This window comes from Nycticebus coucang, chromosome 12 (assembly GCF_027406575.1).
Source record: "Nycticebus coucang isolate mNycCou1 chromosome 12, mNycCou1.pri, whole genome shotgun sequence".
Classification (NCBI taxonomy): domain Eukaryota; kingdom Metazoa; phylum Chordata; class Mammalia; order Primates; family Lorisidae; genus Nycticebus; species Nycticebus coucang.
Genome location: NC_069791.1, coordinates 91,643,225 through 91,669,902, shown reverse-complemented (window position 1 = coordinate 91,669,902; position 26,678 = coordinate 91,643,225). Strand labels below are relative to the sequence as shown.

At 45.8% G+C, this 26,678-nt stretch overlaps 1 protein-coding gene across 1 annotated transcript; it reads right to left on the bottom strand.

The window, feature by feature from the left end:
• Nucleotides 1-6,831: 6,831 nt before the first annotated feature.
• On the bottom strand, nt 6,832-26,583 carry GP2 (glycoprotein 2). Its single transcript, XM_053554806.1, has 11 exons — nt 23,815-26,583; nt 22,704-22,825; nt 19,295-19,720; nt 18,619-18,732; nt 16,439-16,650; nt 15,843-15,991; nt 14,489-14,734; nt 13,082-13,244; nt 12,031-12,115; nt 9,955-9,999; nt 6,832-7,347 (listed from the first exon to the last, which is right to left on the bottom strand). Exons 2-11 carry the CDS (start codon nt 22,774-22,776, stop codon nt 7,289-7,291), a joined length of 1,572 nt encoding a protein of 523 aa, XP_053410781.1. The 5' UTR covers nt 22,777-22,825; nt 23,815-26,583; the 3' UTR covers nt 6,832-7,288.
• Nucleotides 26,584-26,678: the final 95 nt, after the last annotated feature.

The window sequence follows — 26,678 nt, the reverse complement described above, 5'->3', positions numbered from 1 at the left end:
AGGTAGGTTTTTATTTGTCATTGCAGAGTATGAAGCATAATACAAAAAGGCAGTCTGGCAAGAAGAAACAGCCCTCAAAGAACATTTTAGCCAACCTTGGTTCCTGTTTTGGATTCTCTCACTTCCTAACTGGGCATCCTCGAGCAAGTTACCTAACATTCCTGAATCTTCCTTCCTAGGTCATTAAATGTGAAATTTGAAGTGCTGACCCACCAATAGGCACTAAATAAATGACAAACGTGATCTGTATGACACTGTGCCTCAGTTTCTTCCTCTGTAAAATGGAATGACAGCCTCTATCTCAAAGGACTATTGTGAGGACTAAGTTAGATAAATTTGAAATATCTGGCAACTGGTTTACACATACTAAATGTCCATAAAGTGTTATCCTATATGCTGAGGGAGGTGAAACCCCCTTCCACATGCTCTCATGGGCTCTGTTTCTGGAAAACAAAAAGACTTGTCAAAATGGTTATATCTGGGAGGTAAGAAGACAAATAGAGATGTGAAAGGCAGCTTAATCCCTTAAGATAGGAATAATAATAGTACTAATGAGAATGATGATAATGATTCAATTATCACCTGTCCACAATGACCCTGAGACCTTGCTTCATTTCTCTGGCAACTCCCTGGGTAGTTAGGGCAGGGACTACTCCCATTTTACACATAAGGAGTAGGGACACTTTCATGGGTAGTCTGGGGCCAAGAGTCTGAGTGTTCTGCTCTTTAAAATTGTAGCTCTTCTCAATGAATTTGGAGCCAGATTAAGGCACTGAAATAAAATATGTACATCCAGGCCCCTCCAACTCCTTGCCCACATGGTCAACCTACAAAGTTATTTTATGAAAAAAAGCAAATTCTGCTCTCAGACAGGCACTCCCAGAATCCGACTATTTTGATTGGTCTCCACAATGAATGCTTTTTCTGATGCTTGTGTGTTTGAAAATCTCTATGACTTTCTAAGATTTGATTGCCTATGGGCTGTTATGTGCATTACACTCTAGACTTAGCCTCCCAAGATTTTTATTGCTTTGTCTTCCCCCACCCCCACCCTCAAATATAATAGTAATTATTCTTGAGCTTCACTCAACTTGGTCTCCACCAATAACCATTATGTTGGTTCCATTGAGCCTACCTCAATGAAAAAAGGAGCAACACTTAAGTTCCAACCAATCTCCCCTGAAGCCATAGAAGATAAGAAAAGAAATTGATTCTCTGTAAGGTTGGCTGACAGCGGGGTGTAAGTGAATATCTGAGACAGAATCCAGAATTCCTATTTCACACTTAGATCTGTCTTTTTCACCATAATTACACAAGTAAAAAATTCTCCTCTTTTTTTTTTTTTTTTATTTTGGCAGGGGCTAGGTTTGAACCCGCCACCTCCGGCATATGGGACTGGCACCCTACTCCTTGAGCCACAGGCGCCGCCCCTCCTCTTTTTTTCTTTTTTTTTTTGAGACAGGGTCTCACTGTGTCTCTCACACTAGAGTTTGTGGTATCACATTAGCTCACTGTATCCTCCGACTCCTGTCCTCAAGCGATCTTCCTAGCTCAGCTTCCTGAGTAACTGGGATGACAGTTGTGCACCACCACACCTGGTTCAATCTTTTAAAAGCTTTTTTAGAGACAGGATTATACTATGTTGCCCAGGTTGGTCTTGAACTTCCGGCTTCAAGCCACTCTTATGCCTCATCCTCCCAAAGTGCTGGGGTTACAGGCATGATCCACAACACCTGGCTGAAAGTCTCCTTTATCTCTGCTATGAAGCTCTTTCTTTCCCTCCTGGAAGATGACAGCATGATTATTGAGACAGTAAAAGGATAAAGCAGAAAGAATGCAGGCCATTTCTTCACTTAATTCAGCCGATAATGTTAGAATATGACAAAGTCCCTCAAGAGACTAACAGTCCATGGTGAAGGGTGTGGAACAGAAGTCAAAACAGATAATTTCAGATGTAGATAGCACATGTGACAAAGGTCTCTGAGAAGCGGCCACAAAGTAGGGAATGATCAGCTTTGGGGTGGACAGAGAGACCAGGAACGCTTCCTAGGAGAAGTGACCCTGAAGTTGAGTCCTGAAGTTAGCACCCCCAGATCAGGGAAGAGTCCTTCAGGCCGTAAGAACGGCACACACAATGGCAGGGCAGGGAGGCTGGTCTTGAACCCGTGAGCTCAGGCAATGCACCCACCTCAGCCTCCCAGAGTGCTAGGATTACAGGTATGAGCCATCGCACCCAGCCTGCCTCCCTTGTTTTCTAGGTAACCTATTCATTGTTTTCACTTGGCTGATGGACTTCCTCTGGTAGTTATTTTAGAGAGGACACATGGGCAGCGGTGCTGATATTCTCCATTTTCCCCCTTTCCCCTTTTGGTCCACTTCCCACATTTTTCCATCTTTCAGTGTGCCCTGTGCCCCATTCACCTTCGTGAATTGCACCAATCATCAATCGTCCTTCCTTCCTTCCTAACAGCATCTAAACCTGAATTAGTTCCTGCTTCCCTATTCCCTTCACAGAATCATCCAACACAAGTCCAAATCCAAGCTTCCCTTCCTAAGGTGTTCCCAAGATTCCTCTGGGGTGTATTCTTTCTGCCTCGGCAAGCCAGATAAACCTAATTGTTACTAACAACAAGTGTGTGCCCAGCGGTCTTTTTGCTGATGGATTCTGACATACTATGCAAACTCATCCTTCCTGAAGAAAAGAAAAAAAAAAAAAAAAACAAAACAGTAGGGCAGGGTGAAATAGAACAGCTCAGGGCTCTATGAGAAATTCTGTGATGTTGGAACAGGGGTCATAAAGGGTGTAAGGATAGGGCGGCGCCTGTGGCTCAAGGAGTAGGGCGCCGGTCCCATATGCCGGAGATGGCGGGTTCAAACCCAGCCCCGGCCAAAAACCACACAAAAAAAGGGGGTGTAAGGATAAAATCTAAGGCTGGATGGACAGGCAATGGCTCAGGGGTCAGAGGACATGGTCTGTCCACTGAGCATGGAAGAAAGAGCTGCTGGAGGGATGTAAAGAAGCAGTGACTTTTGCTTTAAGTGCTCACTAGCTGCAGAGTAGGGAATGGATTGGGAGAGGTGAACCTGGAGACACACCACTTAAGAAGCTATTACAGTGGTCCAGGTGAGAGAGGAGAGCAGCTTGAAAAAGATCCACGCCCGGGTGGCGCCTGTGGCTCAGTGAGTAGGGCGCCGGCCCCATATGCCGAGGGTGGCGGGTTCAAACCCAGCCCCGGACAAACTGCATCCAAAAAACAAAAAAATAGCTGGGTGTTGTGATGGACGCCTGTAGTCCAGCTGCTTGGGAGGCTGAGACAAGAGAATCGCGTAAGCCCAAGACTTAGAGGTTGCTGTGAGCCGTGTGACGCCACGGCACTCTGGTACAGTGAGACTCTGTCTCTACAAAAAAAAAAAAAAAGATCCACGCCCATAAGGTTGAAGAAAAGTGGGTGGATTTGATAAAGCTTCAGAAGAGAAAATCTAATATAATGAGGAAGGAGACTATGAGGATAATCTCCAGCCCTTTACAGGAGAGAGAGGCTGGAGGAGAGGGTGGGAGTGAGGAGAGGTTATGAATGGGCTATGTCGGATAGAAGTTGTCCTATGGGGGCCCCATTCCAAATGTCCTTCAGGTGACCAGCTCCCACCCCCGATGCTCATCTAGTCATAACACATCTTGTAAGGGACTAAGGATGGTCCTGTCATTTCTCTTTTCTGGACTTTAGGTTCCATCTGTAAAATGAAGGGATGAACTTTACTGGGATCAAGCCCTTCCTTCATCTCCCAGGCTGGAATGACCTCTCCGTTCTCTGAGTCTTGCAGCATCTGTCTCTGTCTTTCATTGAAAACTTTTACTGTTTTCAGTCTGCATGCCCTGTTTTCTGGCATCTCTCTCCAGTCTTCCCGGAAGTGAGTCATGTTCCTTCTTCTTGTCTCCAGAACTTTGAGATGCTTGGTACAAGGCCCCTGGGTTGGACTTTATCTTGCCCTAGTGCCCAGCTGGGCAGCACTGAGGATGCAGAAGAAGCGAGCTGATGGGAAAGGAAACATGGCTGGGGTCCTGGATCTTGGAGAGGTGGATCTGGGATGTGTGTGTGTGTGTGTGTGTTTCTGTACATACCTATGTGCGTGTGTGTTTGCACATATGCAGGCCTGAGTATTGGATGTGTCTCTGTGGCTTTTTTTGTATCAAGATGTATTTGAGGGTCTGTGCATGTGTCTCTACCTAAACAATCATGTGCAAGTCAGTGGACACAGGTTAGCATCTGTATATCCACGAATAGCAATGCCTGTGTGTATGTGAGGGTGTCTGCGTTGGCGAATTCATTTCTGTCCTCATGTAAGTGTCAGTATGTCTGTGTTCCCACATGCCTGTGAGTGGCACGTGTGTTACACACATACACATGTGCATAAATACGTGTGCTGATGTGTGTGTGTGTTTTGTGGTGTGTATAAATGGAGAAAGGTTACAGTGTCTAGTTAAAAGCATAGGATCCAAGGTCTGGCCACCTGGGTTCAGGCCATAAATCCAGCATTTAAAAGCCATAAGTTCTTGGGTGAGTAATTATCTTTTTTAAAGCCTTGGTTTACGCATCTCTAAATTGAGAATAATAATAGTAGCTACCTTCAATGTCTACCTTCTATGTAAACATAGAAAAACAGTGCCATCATGTACTTAAAATAATACTTAATAAATAGAAAATGTTGGTTGTTACAAAGGTCTTAATGGCAATAGATAGATATGTAAGTGGCTGGACTTGAGGGTCCAGGTGAGTCTGTCCATGTGTGCTAATGTGCTTTTGGGTACATGAGGTTGACATGTGTCTGTTAGATGGAAATACTGGTATGGATGGAAACCTCAGGGTGCACAGGGCCTGAGTCTGAGGGTCAGTGGATCTGTGTGTTTGAGTGTGGTCTGCCTGTGAGTGCCCCTGTGTAAGTTTGTCTCCTAGCAGGAGAGTGAACCTTCTACAGGAAGAGATTGTGTCTCATTCAATATTGTTCCCAGGTTCTGGGACCTGGGACGCAAAAGTGCCCAGCAAATTTGTGTTGACCGAATGAATGACATGAACTGGCCATTCAGAGATTGTTGCTCAACTAGCACGCTCATTTGTAGAAAGTAAAATGATGTAACTGACTAGTTGGCTAGTAAGATGATAGTTGGATAGGTAGATACAGATAATATGTAGATAGGGAATAGAAGGATAGATAGATAGATAGACAGATAGACAGATAAACAGACAGTGGGGTTGGCTCTAGTTAAATGAGATCCCGTGTAGTTCATTCTGGAAGAGATATTAGAGTTCCTATGTCTTGTGTTCTCCAATTGTGGCATCTTTGTGGAAGGCTTTGTGAGGACTCATTAAGGATTTCCAGAAATAGATTTCACCCATTCCCAGCCAGAACTTTGTCCTTCTAGCCCTGTGAATTAGCGGGGAGTTGTTTTGAGGGCCTACAGGGGAGGGAATCACAGAATGAGAGAGCTAAGGTTCTACTTGACATCAAAAGAGTTTATTTACTTTCAATCTCTCTGTGTTGGATGTATTTAAAGGAAGAGTTCCACTACTAAAGAATGTTTGAAAACCTTCTTATAGCCCCCCAACTCCTTTTATTCTACAGAAAGGAGAAGCTGAGTCTCAGAGTGAGGAGAAAGTTAGAAGCTCCTGATCTCTCAGGCCTATTCCTACCATGCTACCTGCCTGTGCCTCACATCTCTAGCAGGTGTGAGTCCTCTAACCCACTACGGACTCATCAGAAACAAGAAAGGATTCCTCTCAGGAACTATCTAGATAACTGTCCAGGAAACAACTCTGTTGGTTTGAGACTTACCCCCTCAAGTCACCTGATTGGCTATGTGTTAAACAGTCCCACTCACATGGACCAAACGACTGTACCAAGGGAAGGACTCTGACCCAAGCAGTGCAATCAGATCCTCCAATGCAATTTGGATGTGGGATAGCAAGATGCTATTCAGTCACTGGTCTTGGCATATTAGGTAGGGATGGGAAATGAAGCTGCAATGTCCAGATTTACTCAAGGTATAAAAGAACAAGAAAAGCTGGCTCCAGACAAGGGCACATGAAGGAGGCATGCACAGATAAGCAGATGCAAAAGACTGTGTGGCTTTGGGAAGAGAGACAGATGGAAAGACAGACAAACTTCAGTGTCCTGAGGTTTGCCAGTACCTCCTCCCAGTGCTTGTGCAACCAGTGTGTATATTTGCCCCTGGACTTTGGGATCCTATATCTGTTTAATTAATTCTCCTTTTGCCTGAGCTAGTTGGAGCAGATTTCTGTTTCTTGCAACCACACCATCTCTGAATAAGGCAGCACATCAGAAAGGCTCTTCTCAGTAGACACAGGCTCAGCATCCACTGGTCCAACCCTGGTTCCTGATTTTTCCTCGAGGAGAGCTTGGGGAGCCCTGGTGTGTAGCTGTGAGAAGCGGAAGTGGTATCTCTGTGGGGGACTTTGTAAGGACTCATTAAAGGTTTCCAGCAAGAGACTTCCCCTTCCCATAGTGGGATGGGAGTGTTGCTTTCTTATGGGACTCCCTGCTTACCCCTTCAGAGCAAGCACATCACTGTTTATAGCAAGAGGTGTTTTGTGGAGTGATGGCATCACTGTGTCAAAACCAAGCTGTTCCTCCAGCATCCAGCATTCAAGGGTAGGAGTATGTGTAGTTCTAGGCAAGTCACATCATGCCTGGGGCATGGTGGGGGACAGGGAGTGATGGGGACCCATCTTCCCTGGGGAAGAATCTCCAACTGCAGCCCCTTTACATGCTCCCATGGTGATTGTTGAGACCGTGATGGAAACACATCAGAGGAAGCAGAGTGAACGCAAGGGTCAGTCTGTTCAATTCATCAGTAGTCAGAACAGGAGATGCTTGGGAAGGAGTCATGGGAGGGGCCCCTTTTCTGTGTTCGCCCCTCCCCTGGTCACAGGATAGACTCCTCTTCCCAGGCGTTATAATCTTGAGCTACATTTCCAGTAAAGAAGCCACAGAGGCACCTAGCAAGTTTGCTTTGGAGGTTCCATCAACAAATGAGAAAGCCACCTCAGGGCACTGACACAGGCTCTGTTATGAGGAAAAGGAGATTACAAAGGCACTGAGAGTGGTAAAGAAGGTGAAAGCTCTTCCTTTCCCCTAAACCTAGCCCAGCCTTGAGTCTGTTAGTACCAAGACTGCATGAATTGGAGAGGGTTCCAGCAGTGTTGAAGGGTGAATGGGAGCCACTGCCAGAGGGAAGGGCACAAACATCTAAGCCAGACGCCCAGCTGAGCCTTCAGAGCAGCCAAGCTAGGAGGACAGTCAGGAGCAGCATGGGCCAGGCCACCAGGAACCCTGAAACACAAGAGAGGTGACTGTCAAGTGTTTGGCCCTGGAACTTGGCAGCAAATGCAGGGTTTCCCCTTGTCTTTTGCTCCACCAGGATGAAAAAGGCAGAGCATCCTTCCTATCCAGGCTGGGCTACAGCCCCTGGGAGTCTTGTGGTTGATACCAAGTTATCTAATCACCCTTCACTTTTTTCGTTTTCCTCTGGGCACACAGGAACGCAATTTTTCTCAGCCTCCTTTGCAGGTGGGTGAGACCATGTGACTGAACCTGGCCAATGAGATGTGGGCAGAAGTCATCTATGGCATTTCCAGGCCTGCTTCCTTAAAACTTCCTGCATGGGCCTGTGGGTCTCACACCCACCATCTAGGAACCAAATGCAGAGGATCCATGATAGGACTTTCAGGGGATAGTGCAGTTGGCAGAAGTTGCCAGAGGTATTAGGAGCCTGAGTTCCTAACAACTGCATGGAGCAAGACTGTACTCCTCCAACCCCTTCCCCAGTGATTTAGTGGAGAATGATACTATTGTGCAAAGACACAGAAGATTGGGAGCTGTCTGTTACTGCAGCCAGCATCACTTACACTGACTAATGCTACAGAGGCGGAAAGACACAGAGGTTAAAAAGCACTGCCTTGAGGTCTGTTAGCTTAGAATCTCAGCTCTACAAATAGCAAGTTAACAAACCTCTCTGTGCCTGAGTTTCCCAGTACGCAAAACAAAAATATTACTAGCACCTACAACCTTGCTGAATTGGTATAAGGCTTAAATGAGTGAATACATATTGAGACTTTACAATAGCGCTCAGCACAGGGTAAACACTATGTAAGTGTTGGTTTTGAAAATTAGACTCTGTGATCTTGTTCAGCTGGGATCATGTCTCTCCGGCTGTATAATCAGAGTTAATGAGGGGCCTGGATCCTGGATGATAGCTGCCTTGTAGCAGGGGGCCTAGGAAAAGCATATGTACCCTCCCACCATACTACCAAATTATAACATCTCTCCATCCTCCTAATTTTAAAGTAACTTGATAATGTCCTGGAAGTGGGGAGAAGAATATCATAATTGCCAGAACCATGTAAGTGTATGACAACCAATTTATACTCACAAAATGTAGTTGATGTTCAATTAATTCTAAAACATCAAAAATGACTGAGAAACAGCAAACAAGGAAAACCACAAATGCCCCTTGTGGTGGTCTACTACTTTAACATCAGAATGACCTTTTCCTCTTCCAGAAGGCTCCAAAATCCATTGCCCACCATAAAAATCAGTCTGTTCAGCAAACTCTACTGGGATGCCACATGGTTCTAGGCAATAAGCTGACTGAAAGGTCTGGCAGAAATCAGTGAGACTTGAGGTCCCTGACTTCAGGGCTGAGCTTTAACCACTCTTTCCAAAAAGCATTACTTTTCTTGGCATTGTCCTAATGTGAGCATGGAGCACAGACAGACCATCTTGGACTTAACCTGGAAGTTTTTGGAATGCTATCTAACTGGAGATTTGAGAGTTGAACAAACTTTTTATGTCTGGGGAGTAGTAAAATCTCAATAGCACATGCTTTCCACTTTGTCTAAAATATATTTCTAGTACCCCATAAATACATACAAATGTTGTCTATCTATCCATCTATATTTCTTTCGATTGTCTACTTGTTAAACTCCCAGTCATTCATCAAAAGCTCCCATCAGATGTTACTACCTGCTGAAATTCTTTCAGACCTTATTCAATACAGTCAGTTAGTCTATGTACTCTTTTCAGTATCTACTTGCTTGTCATTTATTCGCTTGTGGGCTTGTCCCATTTGTACAATGCATTGTTGGTCTCCTGGCCTATGAGGCTCATTCCTCTAACATTTGTATATCTGACTGTTTTTCTCATTTGGTTCAAATATCACCTCCTCTGAAAGTTTTTCTAACACTTATCTGCTCTGATATTCACTCTTCCTTCCTACTTTAACAAAAAAAAACCCATTAAACACTGAGCATGTGGCCACCCAGAATAAAGATTAGCATATCCTAGCTTCCTTTGTAGCCAGGGATGGGCATGTGGAGGTATAAATTACCAGCTTCGGGGAATGTTTCTTAATACTTATTGACTTCTTGTTCTCTCTATCCTTATGCCTAAGGTAAGGGTTGGCTCTCTGGCAGTCATCTTGGACCATAGGTGGAGGTGTGAGCTGGAGGGAGCCTGGACCTTTAATGACTTCATGGTGTCACCCTAGTAGCCTGGGATGGCCTGCCTCTAGACTTAATTTACGTGTGAGGGAAATAAACTTCTATCTTATCCAAGGCATTGTTACCTTGCCAGTAACCTTTTATTTCTAAAAGACTTTTTTAACTTTTCATTGCCTAGTCTGTCCTGCTCACCATCACATCTTCAGTACCTAGAACACCATCTCGTATATAGTAGGCACTCAGTAAATAGGTTTGGTTAAAGGACTGTCTTCTCTGCTAGGCTATGAGCATTTCAAGAGCTGGTCTCCATTGTGATTCATTTCAGTGTCCACCACAGTCACTAGCACAAGGAAGGGACTGAATAAATATGCCCTGAATTGAAAAGAGGAAGGAGAAAGAGTTGGGAGGGTTGTGGGAAAGGCATGAGAAAATGGTGTACCTGTGGTGCTGGGGGTTCCACTCATGATACCAGAAGCCTGGGCATCTGTGAACAAGAGTAGAAGAAGGTGAGGGCTTCCTGCTCTGGAGACTGGGACACTGAGGCCATAGGTACCCCAAGTCCTCCTTGACCTGCCCATCACCATGCTGACAGTCCACTCTATGGAAGCATCTATTATCTAGCAGGCATGCATTTTACACTTCATCCTCTTGACACATTTGTGAGGAAAATATCCTCATCCCCATTTGACAGATGAGAAGACTGAGGCTCGGCAACGTTTAAAGGACTTGCCAAGTTGACTTTGCCCATCAGTGGCAGAGCTGGGATATAAACTCCAGTACATTTAGTACATTTGATTTGAAAATAGAAGTTCCTAACTGCCCCCACCCCAGTTACCCTGTAACATCACATGAGGCTTCAAGTTGAAGTTCAGTAAAAGGGTCAGAGTACTCTTCTCCAGATATTGCTCATCTGGAGAATGAACGTAGTAGCAGTGCTTACCTCCTTGGACTGTTGTGAGCATTCAAAGTGACAACACAAATAAAGGTGGCACAGTGCTAGCCATGAAGAAATTATTATTATTATTATTATTTAACGTTACGGAATCTTAATTGCTTTAAGGCAAAAAAAAGTTTTCAGGGCACTTGGGTTGTTTCCACATCTTTGGGTTTGAGAATTGGGCTGCTACAAACATACGAGTCCAAGTGTTCTCATAGTAAAATGACTTTTCTTTAGGGTAGATACCTAGTAGTCGGATTGCAGGATCAAATGGAAAGTCATGAATTTGACAAATAAACTGTGTATACATACACCATAGAATACTATGCAGTCATCAAAAGATGGAGGTTTTGTATCTTTTTAACAACCTGGATGGTTTTGCAGAACACTGTCCTATGTAAATTATCACAAGAATGGAAAAACAAGCATCACATGTGCTCAATACTAAATTGAAACTAGTAGATTAAGGCGGGGTGCTGTGGCTCATGCCTGTAATCCTGGCACTCTGGGAGGCCATGGTGGGTGGATTGCTTGAACTCAGAAGTTCGAGACCAGCCTGAGAAAGAGCGAGACCCCATCTCTACAAATAGCCGGGCATTGTGTCATGTCTCTGTAGTCTCAGCTTCTAGAGAAGCCGAGGCATGAGAATCACTTGAGCCCAGGAGTTTGAGGTTGCTGTGAGCTATGATTACACAATGGATATTCAGGGTGTCTAAAACAAAAACAAAAACAAAAAAAAGAAAAGAAAAAGAAACTAGTAGATTAACAACTACCTGCTCACATGAGAGAAAAACTCAGATACAAGAAGGGGGGAGTGGGGGGAATTTGGCAAGTTCCCCCCAAAGGGAACAATGCCCAAGGCACACGTCCTGCGTGAAGGACACAGCTGCAGCTCATTACCTTACAAGTAACCTAATCATGTGGTTCCTCATATTAATCTGAAATTAAAATAATTTTTTTCATTCTTCTAAGTTTCTCAAGTTCTCCATTATGGTAGAAATAAAAACCAGGACAATACTACTAATCCACGAGGAAGATGGATGGAAATCTGAGGAACAATCGGAAAACTTCCTCTCTACCACATTCCAGAACACTCTAACTGAATTTTGGAGAAATTCGAATGGTCACTTGCTCGAAAACAAAATTACATTGAAGTGGGAGTTAGGACTTAAATGCTGCATCAAAGGGTCTGCATTCTGGGGGACTGGGGAGCAAGTGGAATAACGGAAAGGCCACCTGCTTTGAAATCAGACTGTGCTGGTGAGGTTCAATCCTAACTCCAGCCACTCACAAGCAGGGTGAGCTTTGGGCGAATGACTTCATCTCTCTGAGTCTTTCTCTCTCATCTGTTAAATGGACACAGTCACTTGAGGATTAAGGGAACTGATGGGGGGAGCTTAGCTTGGCCTCTGGCACACAAGAATTCTATCACAAATGGCAGTGTTGTTTAGAATACACAGACTAGATTCACGGAGGGGGTAGAAACACCCTAAGGGGTTGGGCTGGTGACCTCAGGCACTTGTGGTTAACTGTCAGCACTTGGCCCACTGGTCTTGTCACCTGGCCCTAGCCACTTACCTTTTCGAGTGATGGGTCCCAAATCTAGAACTTGGGCAAGGTCAATGCCCTGTACTTCACTGCGGACTTGATTTCTTGAGCAAGACTGCAGGAATAGAGAACTCTCATGTGTCAACATTGAAATTCATGATCTCTATCCACAGCTGCCCTTGCAACAGGCAGCTTTGGCACAAGAACTGGGCCCCACACACCCTGGTGCTAATTCTTATGCTGTGGTTGTCTCAATCTAGAGAATTCTCAGTGCCACATCAAACATCTGGCTTTGATGCTTCTCCACTGTGTGATCTGAAGCAAATGACTTCACCTCTCCATGATGACTAAATAGTATCTGCTTGATTGTGAAGATTAAAATAAGGTATGTCAGCCACACATAGACACTGAGTAAGTACTCAGTAGATGCCAAATATTCACTGGCCGTGTCAAATGGCACTAAGTATAGGAGGGGGGACGCTGGAGTCACCTGTCAGCTGGGGCACATCCCAGCTCTGATAACTTTCTAGCTGCATGTAGGACTAGGGCAAGGCAAAGGATTTCTGTGAGCCTCAGTTTTCTTACACTGGGGCTGATAAAAGAATCTACTTAAAGGGTTGTTGTGAAAATTTAATTAGGTAAGGCATGTAAAAGTTTTAGCATGGTGCTTGACTCAGAGTAAGCACTGAAAAAGCCTATTATTATTATATGTATAATCATTTTTTAAACATGTGTTATGTCAAGGGAACCTAGTAGACGGTTTTCTTCTTATCTACCTCCTGGGGACAAAATAGTTGCTTACAAATGGCCTTTTAGGAGGCCTAGATTCCATCTATTCATCCTTTGTTCTTCTCTTCCTTACATTCATCCCTCGCTCCCTCCCTGTCTCCTTTCATTCCTTCCTCCTCTCTCCCTCCCTCCCTCCTTTATTCCTTCCTCCTCTCTCCCTCCCTCCCTCCCTGCCTCCTTTCCTCCCTTCTTCCCTCCCTCCATAATCCCAGTAAATATATATGAAAGCCTATTATCAGGTGCCAGGCTCCATGGTAGGCTCTGGATAGTGCAGTCCTCAAGAGACACTCACAGGAGGGCACTGTTCATCAAGGGGGTCACAGAGATGTATCTCACAATGCAGGAAAACTAGGTCGTAATGTCCAGCAAACATGAACATCTGAACCGAGAACCGGCTTTCCGAGGACCTCCCATTCAACTCCATATGGATAGTGGAATCACGCTGATTTGGGCAGCTGCAGGGGGTGGGGGTGACAGGAACAAGGGTATAATTTCTAAAAATAGCAGCAGAGAAAGTTAGAGGGTCTCTCAAGGTTCCCTGCATTATAAGAACACAGACCTTTTTCTAGTCCTCCATGTTTCCTCCAAGATGCTATCCTTATAAACACACGTGGTTTAGATTATTAGGGGCACAGTCTCCAGAGTGAAACAGATTGGTTTGAAATTTTAGCCCTATCTACTTCTAGATAAGTGACCATGGCAGGTTACTTATTCTTACCTCAAACCTTAATTTCTTTCTTTCTTTTCTCTCTCTCTCTCTTTCTTTCCTTTCTTTCTTTTTTTCCACAGAGTCTCACAGAGTTGCCTTTGGTAGAGTGCCATGGCGTTAGTGCTCACAGCAACCTCAAACTCTCGGGCTTAAGTGATTCTCTTGTCTCAGCTTCCCAAGTAGCTGGGATCACACCACAGGCGCCCGCCACAATGGCTGGCTTTTTTTTGTTGTTGCAGTTGTCATTGTTATTCAGCTGGCCCAGGCCGGGTTCGAACCTGGCTCCCTTGGTGTATGTGGCTGGCACCATAACTACTGTGCTACAGGCACCGAGCTTCAATTTTTTTTTGTCTATAAAGTGGAGAGAGTAATATCAACTTTATAGGGTGACATGAGGGTTTAATGATACATACAGCTTGGCAGAAGGCTTGGCACACAGCTAAACTCAATAATAAACACTAGCTACTATTATTATTATGATTTGAATCATGAACTAAAGAGATGCATTTTCCTTTGTTTCTGTCAGTAAACAGTGTTCAGTAATATTTCTTTTTTTTTTTTTTATTGTTGGGGATTCATTGAGGGTACAATAAGCCAGGTTACACTGATTGCAATTGTTAGGTAAAGTCCCTCTTGCAATCATGTTGTTCAGTAATATTTCATCCCACAGCATCTGTTGTCTTGTTCACATCCATCAGTGTTAACATCTATATAATATATCATAGTTCACCATTACTTAGTCGATCCCCTATTTTTGAACAATATTATCAAGAATATCGAAATAGAAACTAATTGACATTTATTTTCTCTGCCTACCTATTTGGTATTCATTAATACTTTTGGCAAAAATTCCAGGAGTGCTATTTCTGGGTCCAACGGGCATGGTCTTGGTGTATAATACAACTTACACAGTTGTCAGTGATGGAGAGAAGAACATTTTCCCCCTGACCTTATTCAGGGCCAAAAGATAATCCCAGAGGCACCTATTACCTGTTTCTGATAATAAAATACTTCACAGGGTCAGCCTTGTCTTCAGTGGGGGTGGCATAGCAGTTCCTCAGTAGCAGGTTGAACCGGGAGGTGTCCCCTCTCTCCAAGATGGCACCCACGTAGAGCATGGTGTCCACTGACAGCACAGCCATGGGCTCTTCGTAAGGATTCGTGAAGTTCTGGTCTTGGAAGAGGGCCATCCGGACAGTGAACTCTCCGTTCCCATCCACACTGATGTTCAGGGAACTGAGACAAGGAAAACCAGCAAAGTGCAAACACGAGGTTTTTACCAGAGAGGGCAACGTAAGTCAAGCTCTCCAGTTCTATGAGGCACATGTGGAAGCAAAGGCATACCTTTGATCCCTACATGAACTGTTCAAGCCTTCATTTAAACCGAGGATTTACTAGCTTCTAGGCACTAAACTTGACAAACAGGGAGTCCGTCTCCAGGATGTCCGACAATCTGCTCTGCAGGATGGCTCCCACATGTTTTCCTCACTGGGCGAGTAATCGTGAGTGTAGTGTATGAGCCATCCTCTCGAGAATGGGGCTTGGGACCAGGTCTGTGGGTTCCCAAGTTTTAGCAGCAGATCTCTTCCCTCCACCTCACAAGATAAATGGCTTTCATTTTGATTTTTGATAGATGAAGGGCCCCAACATTTAAATGAAAAATTTCTACTCTTTCTGATCCCACCATTCAGTGAGTCCAGGAGGTAATAAGGAAATGGGAAGGGCACTCTGACATCCAGAAAGTCTCCCTCGTAAGTATAAGAATGCTAAAGAACACTGATTCAGCAGGACCCCATTTCAGACTCAGAGACACAATAAAACAGACAAAAACCCCTGCCCAGATTGAATCCTGCCCAAACTGCTATTGGTCTATTTCTGGTGGGGATGGGGGTACTGTTTATTCAATAAAAGCTACTCTCTGCTCAAATCTCATATTGCCAGTAAGTCTTCCTGACCCTACTCCACCACCAAGACTGGGTCTGGGACCCCTATTCCCTGCTCCCAAAACACCCCATGTCTCTCCTGCAAGTATTCATCTCACTTATATTTACTTAATCTGTTGTTTAATGAACTTGTCCTATGTTTTTGTTTCCTAGCACATTGAATAAGCACTGTTTTGTATTACTGCATTGCTTCATAATAAAAAATATTTAACATCCACAAAATATTCTGTCTGCCCCATTCATGTGGAACATCCTTAATATGCTTTCAATAAATACTTGTGGAAAAAATAATTGAATAAATGAAAGCTTCCGTAATATCATGTGGACATCATAAGCTGTACCTGAAGTGACTGTGACCAATGTCAGGGCTATACAACAAGGGGAAAGGGTCGGCGCTGTACCTTACAATGGGCTTCAGGGCAGTTTGGAGACTGACTTTCATGTCCAGCGGGTAGGCACATTGAAAGTTGACGTTGAGGATGGTATCTCTGATGATGAAATCATCGACCAAGGAGACAGTGTTTTTGTAGATGGCATGGGTTTGATTTCTCTTCAGCATAAAAACAAAACCACATGCATGTTTGTGGGTACACGTGTCTGGGTGTATCTCACACTCAGATCTGTCTGATTCTAGAGTCAGCGTTCTCAACCATGCAGTCACTTGCCTTCTGCTCCCAAGGAGGTAAAGGGACCTTCTCCTCCAGTGGCACTGACATTTTACAGGAAGGAGCATGAGGGCCCCAGACCAAAAATTAGAATGATAAATTCTTGATCTATGCGTCTCTGTGCATCCACATCAGCCCTAATTAAAATAATCATGATTATATCTTACATTTATTAAACTCAAGTGTCAGACTATTGACCAACAGGTATAATCCCACATAACCCCTGGGGTCCTGAGAGGCCAAATGACAAGGTCAAGATCTCACAGCTTCTATGATGGGTCCCTTCAATCTGACTCCCGCACTCTGGCGGCAGTGGTGTGCATGCCACTTACCTCCACAATGTTCCCACAGGCACTAGCCTGGACAGGGCTGGTCACAGACACCCAGCTCTTCTCTTCTGTCTGCATGATGCTGCTGCAGTTTCGGTCTCTCAAGTAGGCAATGACTTCCTCCCCAAAACCCAGGCCTCCCAGCAAACACTTGTCCAGATTCACCTGCATCTCCCTGTCCCCACAGTCCAGCTGAGGTTTCAAACTGTGGATATCTGCAAAGCAGAGAGGGGGCAGGTGGAGTGGACAGGGGTCTGAATGTAGTGGGCAGAACCCACATTCCTTGCCCTTTGGCAAGGCCGCCATGCCCACCGGGAGGCTGGGCAGACTTCAGGGTGCCTGGGACCCAGATGGAATTCACACCCAGTCTGGTGGCAAGGAAGGTTGGTAGAGGGGCCCTGGGTCTAAGATTTTCGAGCATCCCATGTGCAGGCTTGGCTAAGGTTTTCCTGCCTTGTTCCCCTTGGGTATTGGTGCTTTGAGGGAAGTGAGTTGATCCTGCATTCTATACTAAAATCAAAGCTAGATATACACTCCTTTGTAAAGCCAGCACATCTCATCAGGTTCAGAGAAATTGTATTCATTTTTCATTCGTTCAACAAATACTTCTTGAGCATCTGCTACCTGCTAGGCACTGGGGATACAGACAAAATCCCCACCCTTATACTATGTATGTTCCAATAGGGGAAACAGAAAGTGAACTATAGAAATACTATTTCTATTGTATTCATGAATGCACTGACTCAACATACATTTACCAACTACCAAGTACCTTCAACATGGAAATAAATAAGACATAGACTCAGCCAATGAGAGTTTCTTAGTGTTGAGTAGACACCAACACACTAACAGCTTATTGTAATTCAATACCATAAAGGAACTGACAGAGTGTATTCCAGGTGCAGGGGGAGCTCACAGGGAGGTATATCTAACTCTGTTGGCTAAGTCAGGGAAGGGTTTATAACCAGAGTTTTGCTAGTGAATAAAGCAAGTGTTCCCAGGCTGAGGGAACAGCAGAGGCAAAAGTATAGAGCTAAAAGGGAATAGTGCATTTGCAGAGGTGCAGAGTTCAAGGTATAGAAACTTAGAACAGGAGAGGGGAGAGGTGAGAGAGAGGGAGAAGGCAGTGAAAGCCGCATCCTAGAATGATTATGTCTGCACACAGTGGGGGCTCACTGGACTCACTGGGCTCACTGGTCCACACTGCTCTGCAGGGCACTGCTGAGGACATGAGGCAGGCCAGCTGCTCCCCCAGTCAGGCCAGCCCACCTTGGTGCAAGGAAGACATCTTCAAATCCTGATGTCTGATACCGTGATGGGATTTGAGCCTCAGAAAACAATGCCATCCCTGTGGGCTCTCATTCTCCCCCACGAACAGAGAGAGAGTCTTTGAAGAGAGCAGGTTGTTTTCCACCCCTCATTCCCCACACTGCTCTTTCTGGGCACGATCGAGACCCCCTCATACACACGGAAGCTCCAATTTCCAAACGTGTCATGCTTCTTCTTGTCCCTCTGCCTAGAACACTCTGTCTTCAATAGGGACCAGGAGTATGTTCAGAGGAAGGTGTGCTTGTGCCAAGGGTAATGTCAAAAGCCCTTGCTAGAATCCAATGATGGAGAGAAATAATCTCAGTGGGAGTTCCAAACCCCAACCAGGTTCATCTATGGCAATCGTACCCAGAGGCCATCTGAGTCTGCTTGCTTGTCTCCTGGGATGAAAAACCCATCACCTCTGCAGCCAACGCATTTGAACTGCTCTGATGTAGTTTTCATAATAGCCCTGTATGGTGGGTATTTTTATTATCATCTTATCCCCATGTTACAGATGAGGACATTAGGGCTCAGAGAGTATAGATCACTTGTCCCAGGAGTCTGCCCATGTCCCTGACACAAAGACTCTGCAGCTGTCTGGATGTAGCTCCCACACTTGCAGAATTCTTGTCTTCTGTGCTTTTGTCCCTCATGGGTCAAACCTGCCCATGACAGAGCTATTTTCTGAAGCTGGAATTCAGTGGCTGACATGGAAGTTTGCTCCAACTCTGCTCTCCCAACCTTGCAAATCCACTGGTCCATGCCCGCCCTCAACTCTGGTCCACACCTCATTCTGACCCTCTGGAGGTCCCTCCCTCCTGCCCTGCTCACTTCGGATGGCAGCCACCTTCCCTTCCCTGTGAGCCACTCACCAGAGCTGTTGAGGTTCTGTTTGCAGAAACAGTCCCAGGTGCCATTGAGAGTGCGGCGGCACTCCTCTGTGGGGCGACAGACCTTGTCGCACTTGTCCTCCACAGGGGAAGGCTCTGGGGTACAAACACGGGAGAGGACAATCAGGATGCTGGAGTGAATGTGGGGCCCAGCATTGTGGGGAAGCCTCTGGAGTGCAAGTTCAAACCCCAGCTCTGCCATGTCCCAGCTGTGCGATCCCGACTCCCTAACTCTTTTGTTCCCCTTTGGGGTGATTGGATAGCATCTGCCTCACAGAGTTGGGGAGAGGGTCACTTAAAGTGCTTAGGATAACAGCACTGTGCTGTTATTCTTGCCATTATCCTTTGTTCTTGTTTTGTTTTGTTTTGTTTTTTTTGCCAGATGAGAAAAGAGAGGTTCAAAGAGGTAAGTTAAACTGCCTAAATAGAATGGGAATCCAAATGAGCCTGATATTATGCTACACACACATTTGAGGGAGATTATGCCCTCAAATCAGAATTTCTGGCTTTACTTGAGAGGTTGGAAGAACTGGCAACCTTTCTGCTCTGTTCCCACTGGGCAATAGCTGGCCAGAGGCTGGTCAAGGCTGCTCTGGGTCACCTCCTTTTAACCTGCTCCTCTGCCTTTCCTGAGCCCTGGGGTGGTGTTGCTGCTCACCTGTGCAGTATCTCAGCCTACATTCGGGGGTGCCCTCCAACCGGTACACGTAGTACCCGCCTGGGCAGGCCTTCACCAGCACCTTCGTCTTCCATAAACAGCAGTTGTCACTCCAATGGGCACAGGAGGTGCGGTTGATGATGCCATCCCCAAGCCCAGGGTGAGTCCCGTTCAGCCACATGGGAGCATCCGCCTGGCATCGGTACACTGGGACACAGGTCTCCGGCATCCTCACTCCTCCCTCACCCACAAAGCGGTACCAGCCGCTCAGGCCCCTGTCACACCCCCGGGAGTTTTCGGTGTTCTCTGTGCTTCGGAAGGGTTCATCTAAGACGGTGTAATTCTGGCAGGGGTCAAAACAGGTGCTAGAATTGTCACAGTACAAGTCCATTCCATAGAAACCGGCCTCGGCGGGGTTTCTGTAACCTGGGAAAGTGACAGAGAGAGCTTAGGTGTGCTGAACAAGGCCTCCCACGACAGGGTTGCTTCCTCGCCACATTCTACTTTCCCAAAGGACCTCCATGAAGATAATAGGCACACAACTTATTAATTAGGCATCAAATTTCATCACCTTGCAGTGGAAATAATCAGAAGACTTTGGTATTTCACAGGCATTAAGGACAGTGGGGCCGCCAGCCGGCACAATACCTCTCTCCCCCTTATCAGAGTTAGGGAGTCCTTCCCTGTGTGCCCGTACATGGTGGCTTTGTTTGACCAATATTTGTTTTTCTCATCATAAGTGTAATACATGCTCACTGAAAAAGAACTGCAAACATTATTAAAATGAATCAAGCAGAAACGAAAGTTGTCATAAGCCCCGTTCCATTTCCAAGCCTAATCATAAATTTGTTATAATTCATGATGCCTTCAGATTCTTCCTATGCCTTAAAACATGGACTTAAAAAAAATAAAAAATGAGTTTAATTCTGTACAACGTTTTTTTTTCCCCTTTTGCATTTTTTACTTAATATGGACATTTTTCTGTATCAGGACATACAGTCTAACTAATACAAGATTTCTCCACCTCAGCACGGACATTTTGGTTGGATCATTCTTTATGGGGGTGAGGGCGGCTGCTGTCCTGTGCATTGAGGAATGTTTAAGAGTACTCCTGGCTATGGGCGGTGCCTGTGGCTCAAAGGAGTAGGGCGCCGGCCCATATACCAGAGGTGGCAAGTTCAAACCTGGCCCCAGCCAAAAACTGCAAAAAAAAAAGAGTATTCCTGGCTTTTACCCACTAGTGGCCAGTGGCACCCACCAGAAGTTGTCTCCAGGTAATTGCTAAATGTCCCTGGCGGGGGCGGGGGGGAATCACCCCCAATTCAGTGGGAACCACAATGTGATCTAATGAGACTATTTCAGCTTGGGGCCTGTAGCTCAGCAGCTAGGGCACCAGCCACATACATTGGAGCTGGTGGGTTCGAACCTGGTCTTGGCCTGCCAAACAACAATGACAACTACAGCAAAAAAATAATAGCCAGGTGCTGTGGTGGGTTCCTGTAGTCCTAACTACTTGGGAGGCTGAGGTAAGAGAATCGCTTAAGCCCAAGGGTTTGAGGTTGCTGTGAGCTATGATGCCACAGCACTCTACCAAGGGCGACATAGTGAGACTCTGTCTCAAAAAATAAAATAAAATTAAAAAAAAAAAGAGAGAGACTATTTCTGATCTACCATGCCTTTTGTGTGTGTGTATGTGTGTGTGCTAAACAGTTTTAGGGACTGTGACATATGATGGTGGCAGAGATGAAGGAGGAAGACCACAGGCTAGGAAGGCTGGGTTTAAGTCCAGCTCCACACTTTCCAGCTAAGTACGTGGCAGGTGATTTAACTTCCCTGAAACTCATATGCAAAACCACACCTGTGAGCTATGCATTCCAACCTTCAGCCATTCCCATGCTTAGGGCATGTTGTTTTCCACATCATTGACTTCAAATGTTTCTTTCAATGATTCTCTTTAAAATGAGTTTTATCTACAAAGAAGATTGTGCTGAGGCACGAGTGTGTTGAGCCCAAATGCAGATCTAAGAGAATGCTGGCTCTTATTAAAAGATGCAAGCCTTTTGAACTGGGAGGAGATAATGAAAAGAAGGGGCCAGGTGGCGCCTGTGGCTCAGTGAGTAGGGCGCCAGCCCCATATGCCGAAGGTGGCGGGTTCAAACCCAGCCCCGGCCAAACTGCAACAAAAATATAGCCGGGCGTTGTGGCGGGCGCCTGTAGTCCCAGCTGCTCCGGAGGCTGAGGCAAGAGAATCGCGTAAGCCCAAGAGTTGGAGGTTGCTGTGAGCCATGTGACGACACGGCACTCTACCTGAGGGCGGTACAGTGAGACTCTGTCTCTACAAAAAAAAAAAAAAAAGAAAAGAAGGGGCCAAGCAATCCAGTTGGAAACGTCTTTTGTTTTATTATGAGGACAATAAAACCTTGAGGTTACGTTAAAAAAAAAAATTAAGTTTTATCTTAAGGACTATTATCTGTGATAACATAGGTAATATGTACTAGGTATATTTCTTAAATCTGCATGAAAACAAATGGATAGCCATTAAAAATTTTTAAGAGGCTGCCATACACCCCTAGAGTCATCTTGGAATATTTATGCCCCATATGGGGAAACACAAGCCCTTAAAGGACTGTTAGAGGATTAAATGAAATAATGTGTGTAAATGCCAGACACTCTCCTTTAATTCTGATTTGCTAAATGCTGGGGGTGCCTGATTAAAGAGCTAGATACACACCTGGAATCATATTCTTATCAAACGCATTAGAGGGGCTTTTTAGCAAATGAGATTTTCAAGGCTTGCTCATGTACTTATTTTAAGGAATCCCCAAACTTGTTATTATTGGATTATTTCCTACATACCCCACATTTTCCCATCTGAGGCCATGAGTTGGGTTTCCCCACCCACCCAGGGTTGAAATTTGCACCCTTGTCTTATAGAAACCCTTCTACAAGGATCTGTGTTGCCTGATTCATAGTTCTTGGAAAGAGCCTGGAGAGATCTCTAGCCCCTTAGACCCTGGGACCCTGCATTGTTGCCTGATTCGTAGTTCTTGGAAAGAGCCTGGCGAGATCTCTAGCCTTTTCAGGAGAAGGAGAAGACACTTGCTAACACACGGTGGCTGGGTGATTTGTTCTTCATCTTCTCCAATCCAGGTTCTCTGATGTCCCTCAGATACGGGCATGAGAAGTTAACTGGCACCCTGTCCTCTCAGAGAAATTTCCAATTTGGTTCTTTGAAAAACTGTGACTCGATTTCCATTTTTCTCATCATGTTCCCCTTGACTTCTACCTCTGAGTCTTTGCCTCAGCCCCTGCAGTTCCTCTCACTGACCAGAACCACCTTCCCTGCCCTTCCTGTTCACTCCCCAGGTCTTGCCAGACATCTGAGAGGCCCGGTGAACAGGGCACTCACCTTGCTGCAGCGCCGATGCCAGGGTCAGAATGCAGGAGGCCAAGGCCAGCCACAGGAGGTCAGAGCCCGTCATCTTTTCCACAGGTGAGGCCAGCAGGTCACTCTACGGTGTCCCCATGCAGCTACGGAAAAGGAAAGCCCCAGATAAGATGAGGGCATAGGCCCATGTCCTCAGAAACAGAACTGTTGGCTTCCTGGACTAAGAGCTGTATTGTTTCCAAGCAAGTGTGCATTGCAGAAAGGGGGTGAGATATTGGGAGCTTGCCAAGGGGATGAGGTTCACAGAACAGAAACCGAAGGCAAGCTTAGAAACAGCTGGCACTGCAGAATGTCCTGGAAGGATCTCAGGATGGTCCCTGCTCAGGTGGAGGTAGAGGCTGTCTGAAGATTGGGTAGAGAGAGAGAGGGTTTCAAGTGCCTGTGAATACCTACAGACAGAAATAATGGCTGCTCTGTCTTAGTTTTATGCATCAGGTACTGCTGAGACCCTCCCCGCCCCCCCCCCCGAAAAATGCACGTAGATTTCCACAGGAGGGGGGCCATATCAGGTCAAGCCCCATATGCCTTGCTCCCAGCATGAAATCTGGCACACAAGGGGTGGCTCAGTAAAGGTAAGGGGTGCATGAAAGTAGGAACTGTGAAGAGCCTGCCAAAGCTCTGGTGACGTTTACTCTTCAGGGAAACTTCCTGAACAGGAAAATCTTTGGATGACTTCCTATAGTCTCTGGACAATCTCAGTTGAAGATAGGGATCTGTTTCTGGCAGGGGTAACGTGAATCTATAATGAAAGAGCAGGGACAGGGGAGCACCGAGGACCAGGCATTCTTAGAGATGAGACTCCCAAGTAGAGACCTATCTCCCTGCTAGAGGAGTCCAGGGCAAGGGCGAGGGTGGCATCTGTATGCCTGGAGCAGCAGCAGGTGGCTGGAAGCATGGCTGAGTTGGACACAGAGTGGCATCTGGAGTCCCTGACAATGGCCAGGGTCCCAGGGTCTAAACTCTTCACTGGGTTCTGAAAATTTTCAGGAACAAACAACGCTAGCCAGTCCATGGGTCAAGAGAGGGCCCCCTTAGGATTTAGAGAAAGCCTGCTGGGACTGGGAGGACTTACCTGGGGGTGAGACCACACAGCATTCCTCCTCCTCTGGCCAACCATGGGAACACAGCAGGCTGTCTTTTTATTGCTATTTGCTGCCCATGTGGCTCTTCACAATTGGTGCTAAAGTTCCAAGCACACACTGGGTATTGGTGAGATAAGCAATTTACGCAAAGGATGGTGAAAGGAAGGCCCTCCCCTGACACCATACTCTTCCAACCATCTCGCGGATACTTCCCTATAAACAATAGCCATGTGTGCCGGATGCTAAACACGCTGGGCTCCGCTGAATGCCCTGCCACCGTGACTTCCCACAATTAATCCTCATAATAAACCAATGAAGCTGGTGCCATGTTTGTTGGCAGAAGCCAAATATTAATCAAAAGGAAGCTTAATACCCAAAGGGAAGTGGAGAGAAGTCAAACAAGTACTTGTTTGCACAATGGATTTTCTATCTACCTCGTGTTCTTAGCTAATCACCTCAGAACACTTCTGCTTCTGTCTGGGGGCAAGTTGGAGAAAGGAAATAAATAAGGAAGGGGATAGGGGTGATCTCTATTCTTGACCCCTAGAATCCACCCATCTTCAGATATGCTAACGTTAGGGACTTTAGGAAGGTCTGATTGGTTGCTGGTCATAAAATGGCAAAGGACAGAGAGCTGCTGGACAAAGTTAAGTTTCAGAAGAGCCCTTCCTCCAATGCCCTTTGATATGTGGGCTACCCTGAGGATTGGAAGGCATGGACCTGAGAAGAGGGTGCAGAGGATCTGAAGTCAGGCCACCAGGAGGCAGGTGACTTTAATGGGTCTCCCTGTTTCATTCTTACCCCGTTTGTGTTTTCTCCACTGCAGCTGAAGCCACAGAACCATCTCTCAGCATTATCCCACATTCCCAGGACTCCAGACTCCCTGGGGTCTGACCCCTGTTCGCAATTGCAACCTCACCTACAACTTCTGCACAACACATTCTCTACTTCAGCCAATCTAGGCTCATCTGACCTCTTCCCCATCTCCGAGCCTTTCTACATGTTGTTCCTATGGTCTGAATCACTCTGTGCTTCTCCTCCTTGTCACCTCTTCCAGGAAGCATTTCCTAAGTCCACAGGTGGGCTGGTGTTCCTCCTCTCTGCTCCTAAGCCTCCCAGAGCTGACTTGAATTACACTCACCTGGCAATTTATCTGTCTCCCTCTGAAGATCTTTGTGGACAGGGATTCTGTCTCTGCATTTCTAACTAGCACCTACTAAGCAATTATTGAGTAAAGAAACAGACAAAATATGCACGCTCTAGGCCCCCCTCCAGTGAGTAATGCCTCAAACTTATGGCTGTCTGAGTAGCAGTCATCCTTGGTGGAAAGACACAAGATCCTGCCCCAGGCCCTTTGCACTTGTTACTCCAACTGCCTGTAATGCTCTTCTTCAAATATTCCCCTGGATCACTCCTTCACTTCCCTTACCCTCTGCTTTTCAGAAAGACTTATCCTGATCATCTTTTGTAAAATAGCAGCCCCCCTTGCTCTAGCCACCTTTTCTTGTTTTTTTTTTTTTCCTACCTCCACAGTGCTTGTCACCATTTTTCACATTTCCCTTAGTTATTATTTATCCTCCTTTTAAACTTTCTACCAGCAATGGCTCTGTTTTGATTATTTGCTTAATTTCCATGATACCTATAAAAGTGGTTGATGCTCAAAAGTGAATTACTCTCAAAATATCTGTTAAATATATTGAGCTGAATAATTGATAGAAAACAAGAAAAAAAAAGAAAAGGAAGCAAGGGACAAAATTATTAATTCTGATGTGTTTACATCTCCTCTAGCTCTTGTCTGTGGCCCTCGTTTCTATTTTTCTTCACTCAACTATTTCCATTATGTTCTGTTGTACCCACATCAATGTATAGATAAACCTGCTCAAGGTCAGTCAGGGGCAAATGATCACAGTAGGGTCCAGATCAGCCTGTGGTCCCCTTATGTAAAGCTCTCAGGCAAAGGCAGAGGGCATGTGCTTTCCGCGCCTGCCTGTGTATGATAAGAGGCCCCTTAAACACACCATTCTAGCTGCCTCCACTTCCTGATACACACGTGTGGCTTTCCCTAGGATCAGATGGCTTGAATAGTGGGACAGGGCCTTGAACTTTCCTGGAAAGCCTCAGCTGTCGTCCAGGGAAGCAGCTGGCATCAGGTTAAAAAGTTCTCAGAAGCATCAGCTTCCTTTTGTCCACTTGTTAAAGAAGTCCTGAGGGCCTCGGGATATCTGAATCTTCTGGAACCAGTGGCCCCTGGTTTCTAGTCCTGTATCCTGGAGGGACCCCTGCAAAGCATCCTCTACTAGCAGGGGTAACGGGTCTGCTCTCCACTACTGGCCTGGGACGGAGAAGTCTGGATATGCCTCGTACCTGGTATTGCCTTGCTGATTCCGTATCACCTCTCAGGACTGGGAGATTCCTGAAGGCAGGGGCTGGGTCTGTATTTTTCACTTGGCACAGTGTTGGCACACATGAGGTGCCTCTGTTGCACTCCCCATTTCTAAATGCCTGCCCTACTTGGAATGACTTGTTCAAGTTCTCTGTCTCCTACCAGACAGTAAATTCCAGAGGGCCAGGCATTATGTCTGACTTGTTCACTGCTATGTCCCTGGCATCTAGTGTGATGCCTGGTACATGGCAGATGCTTTGCAAATACGTGTTAAAGGAATGAACGGATGGATGTGTGGATGGATAACTGAATGAATGTGTGAGGAGACATGTGTCTTATCTAAGGTCACAAGCCAGAACCCAGCTTGAAGCCAGTCTCTCTGAGCAGAATGTGAACTCTATGAGGACAGGGCTGAGAGCTGTCTCTTCCTGCCAGGGGATCCTCAGAACCACAGACAAGTGCCTGGCTCAT

Excerpts from the sequence above, each read along its gene's own strand:
- GP2 (XM_053554806.1), bottom strand. The coding sequence starts at position 22,776 with ATGACGGGCTCTGACCTCCTGTGGCTGGCCTTGGCCTCCTGCATTCTG. Across the intron at positions 18,733-19,294 it reads TAGGCTGAGATACTGCACAG|AGCCTTCCCCTGTGGAGGAC; the intron begins GTGAGCAGCAAC and ends TTTGTACCCCAG. Across the intron at positions 13,245-14,488 it reads TATTTTATTATCAGAAACAG|CTGCCCAAATCAGCGTGATT; the intron begins GTAATAGGTGCC and ends CACCCCCTGCAG.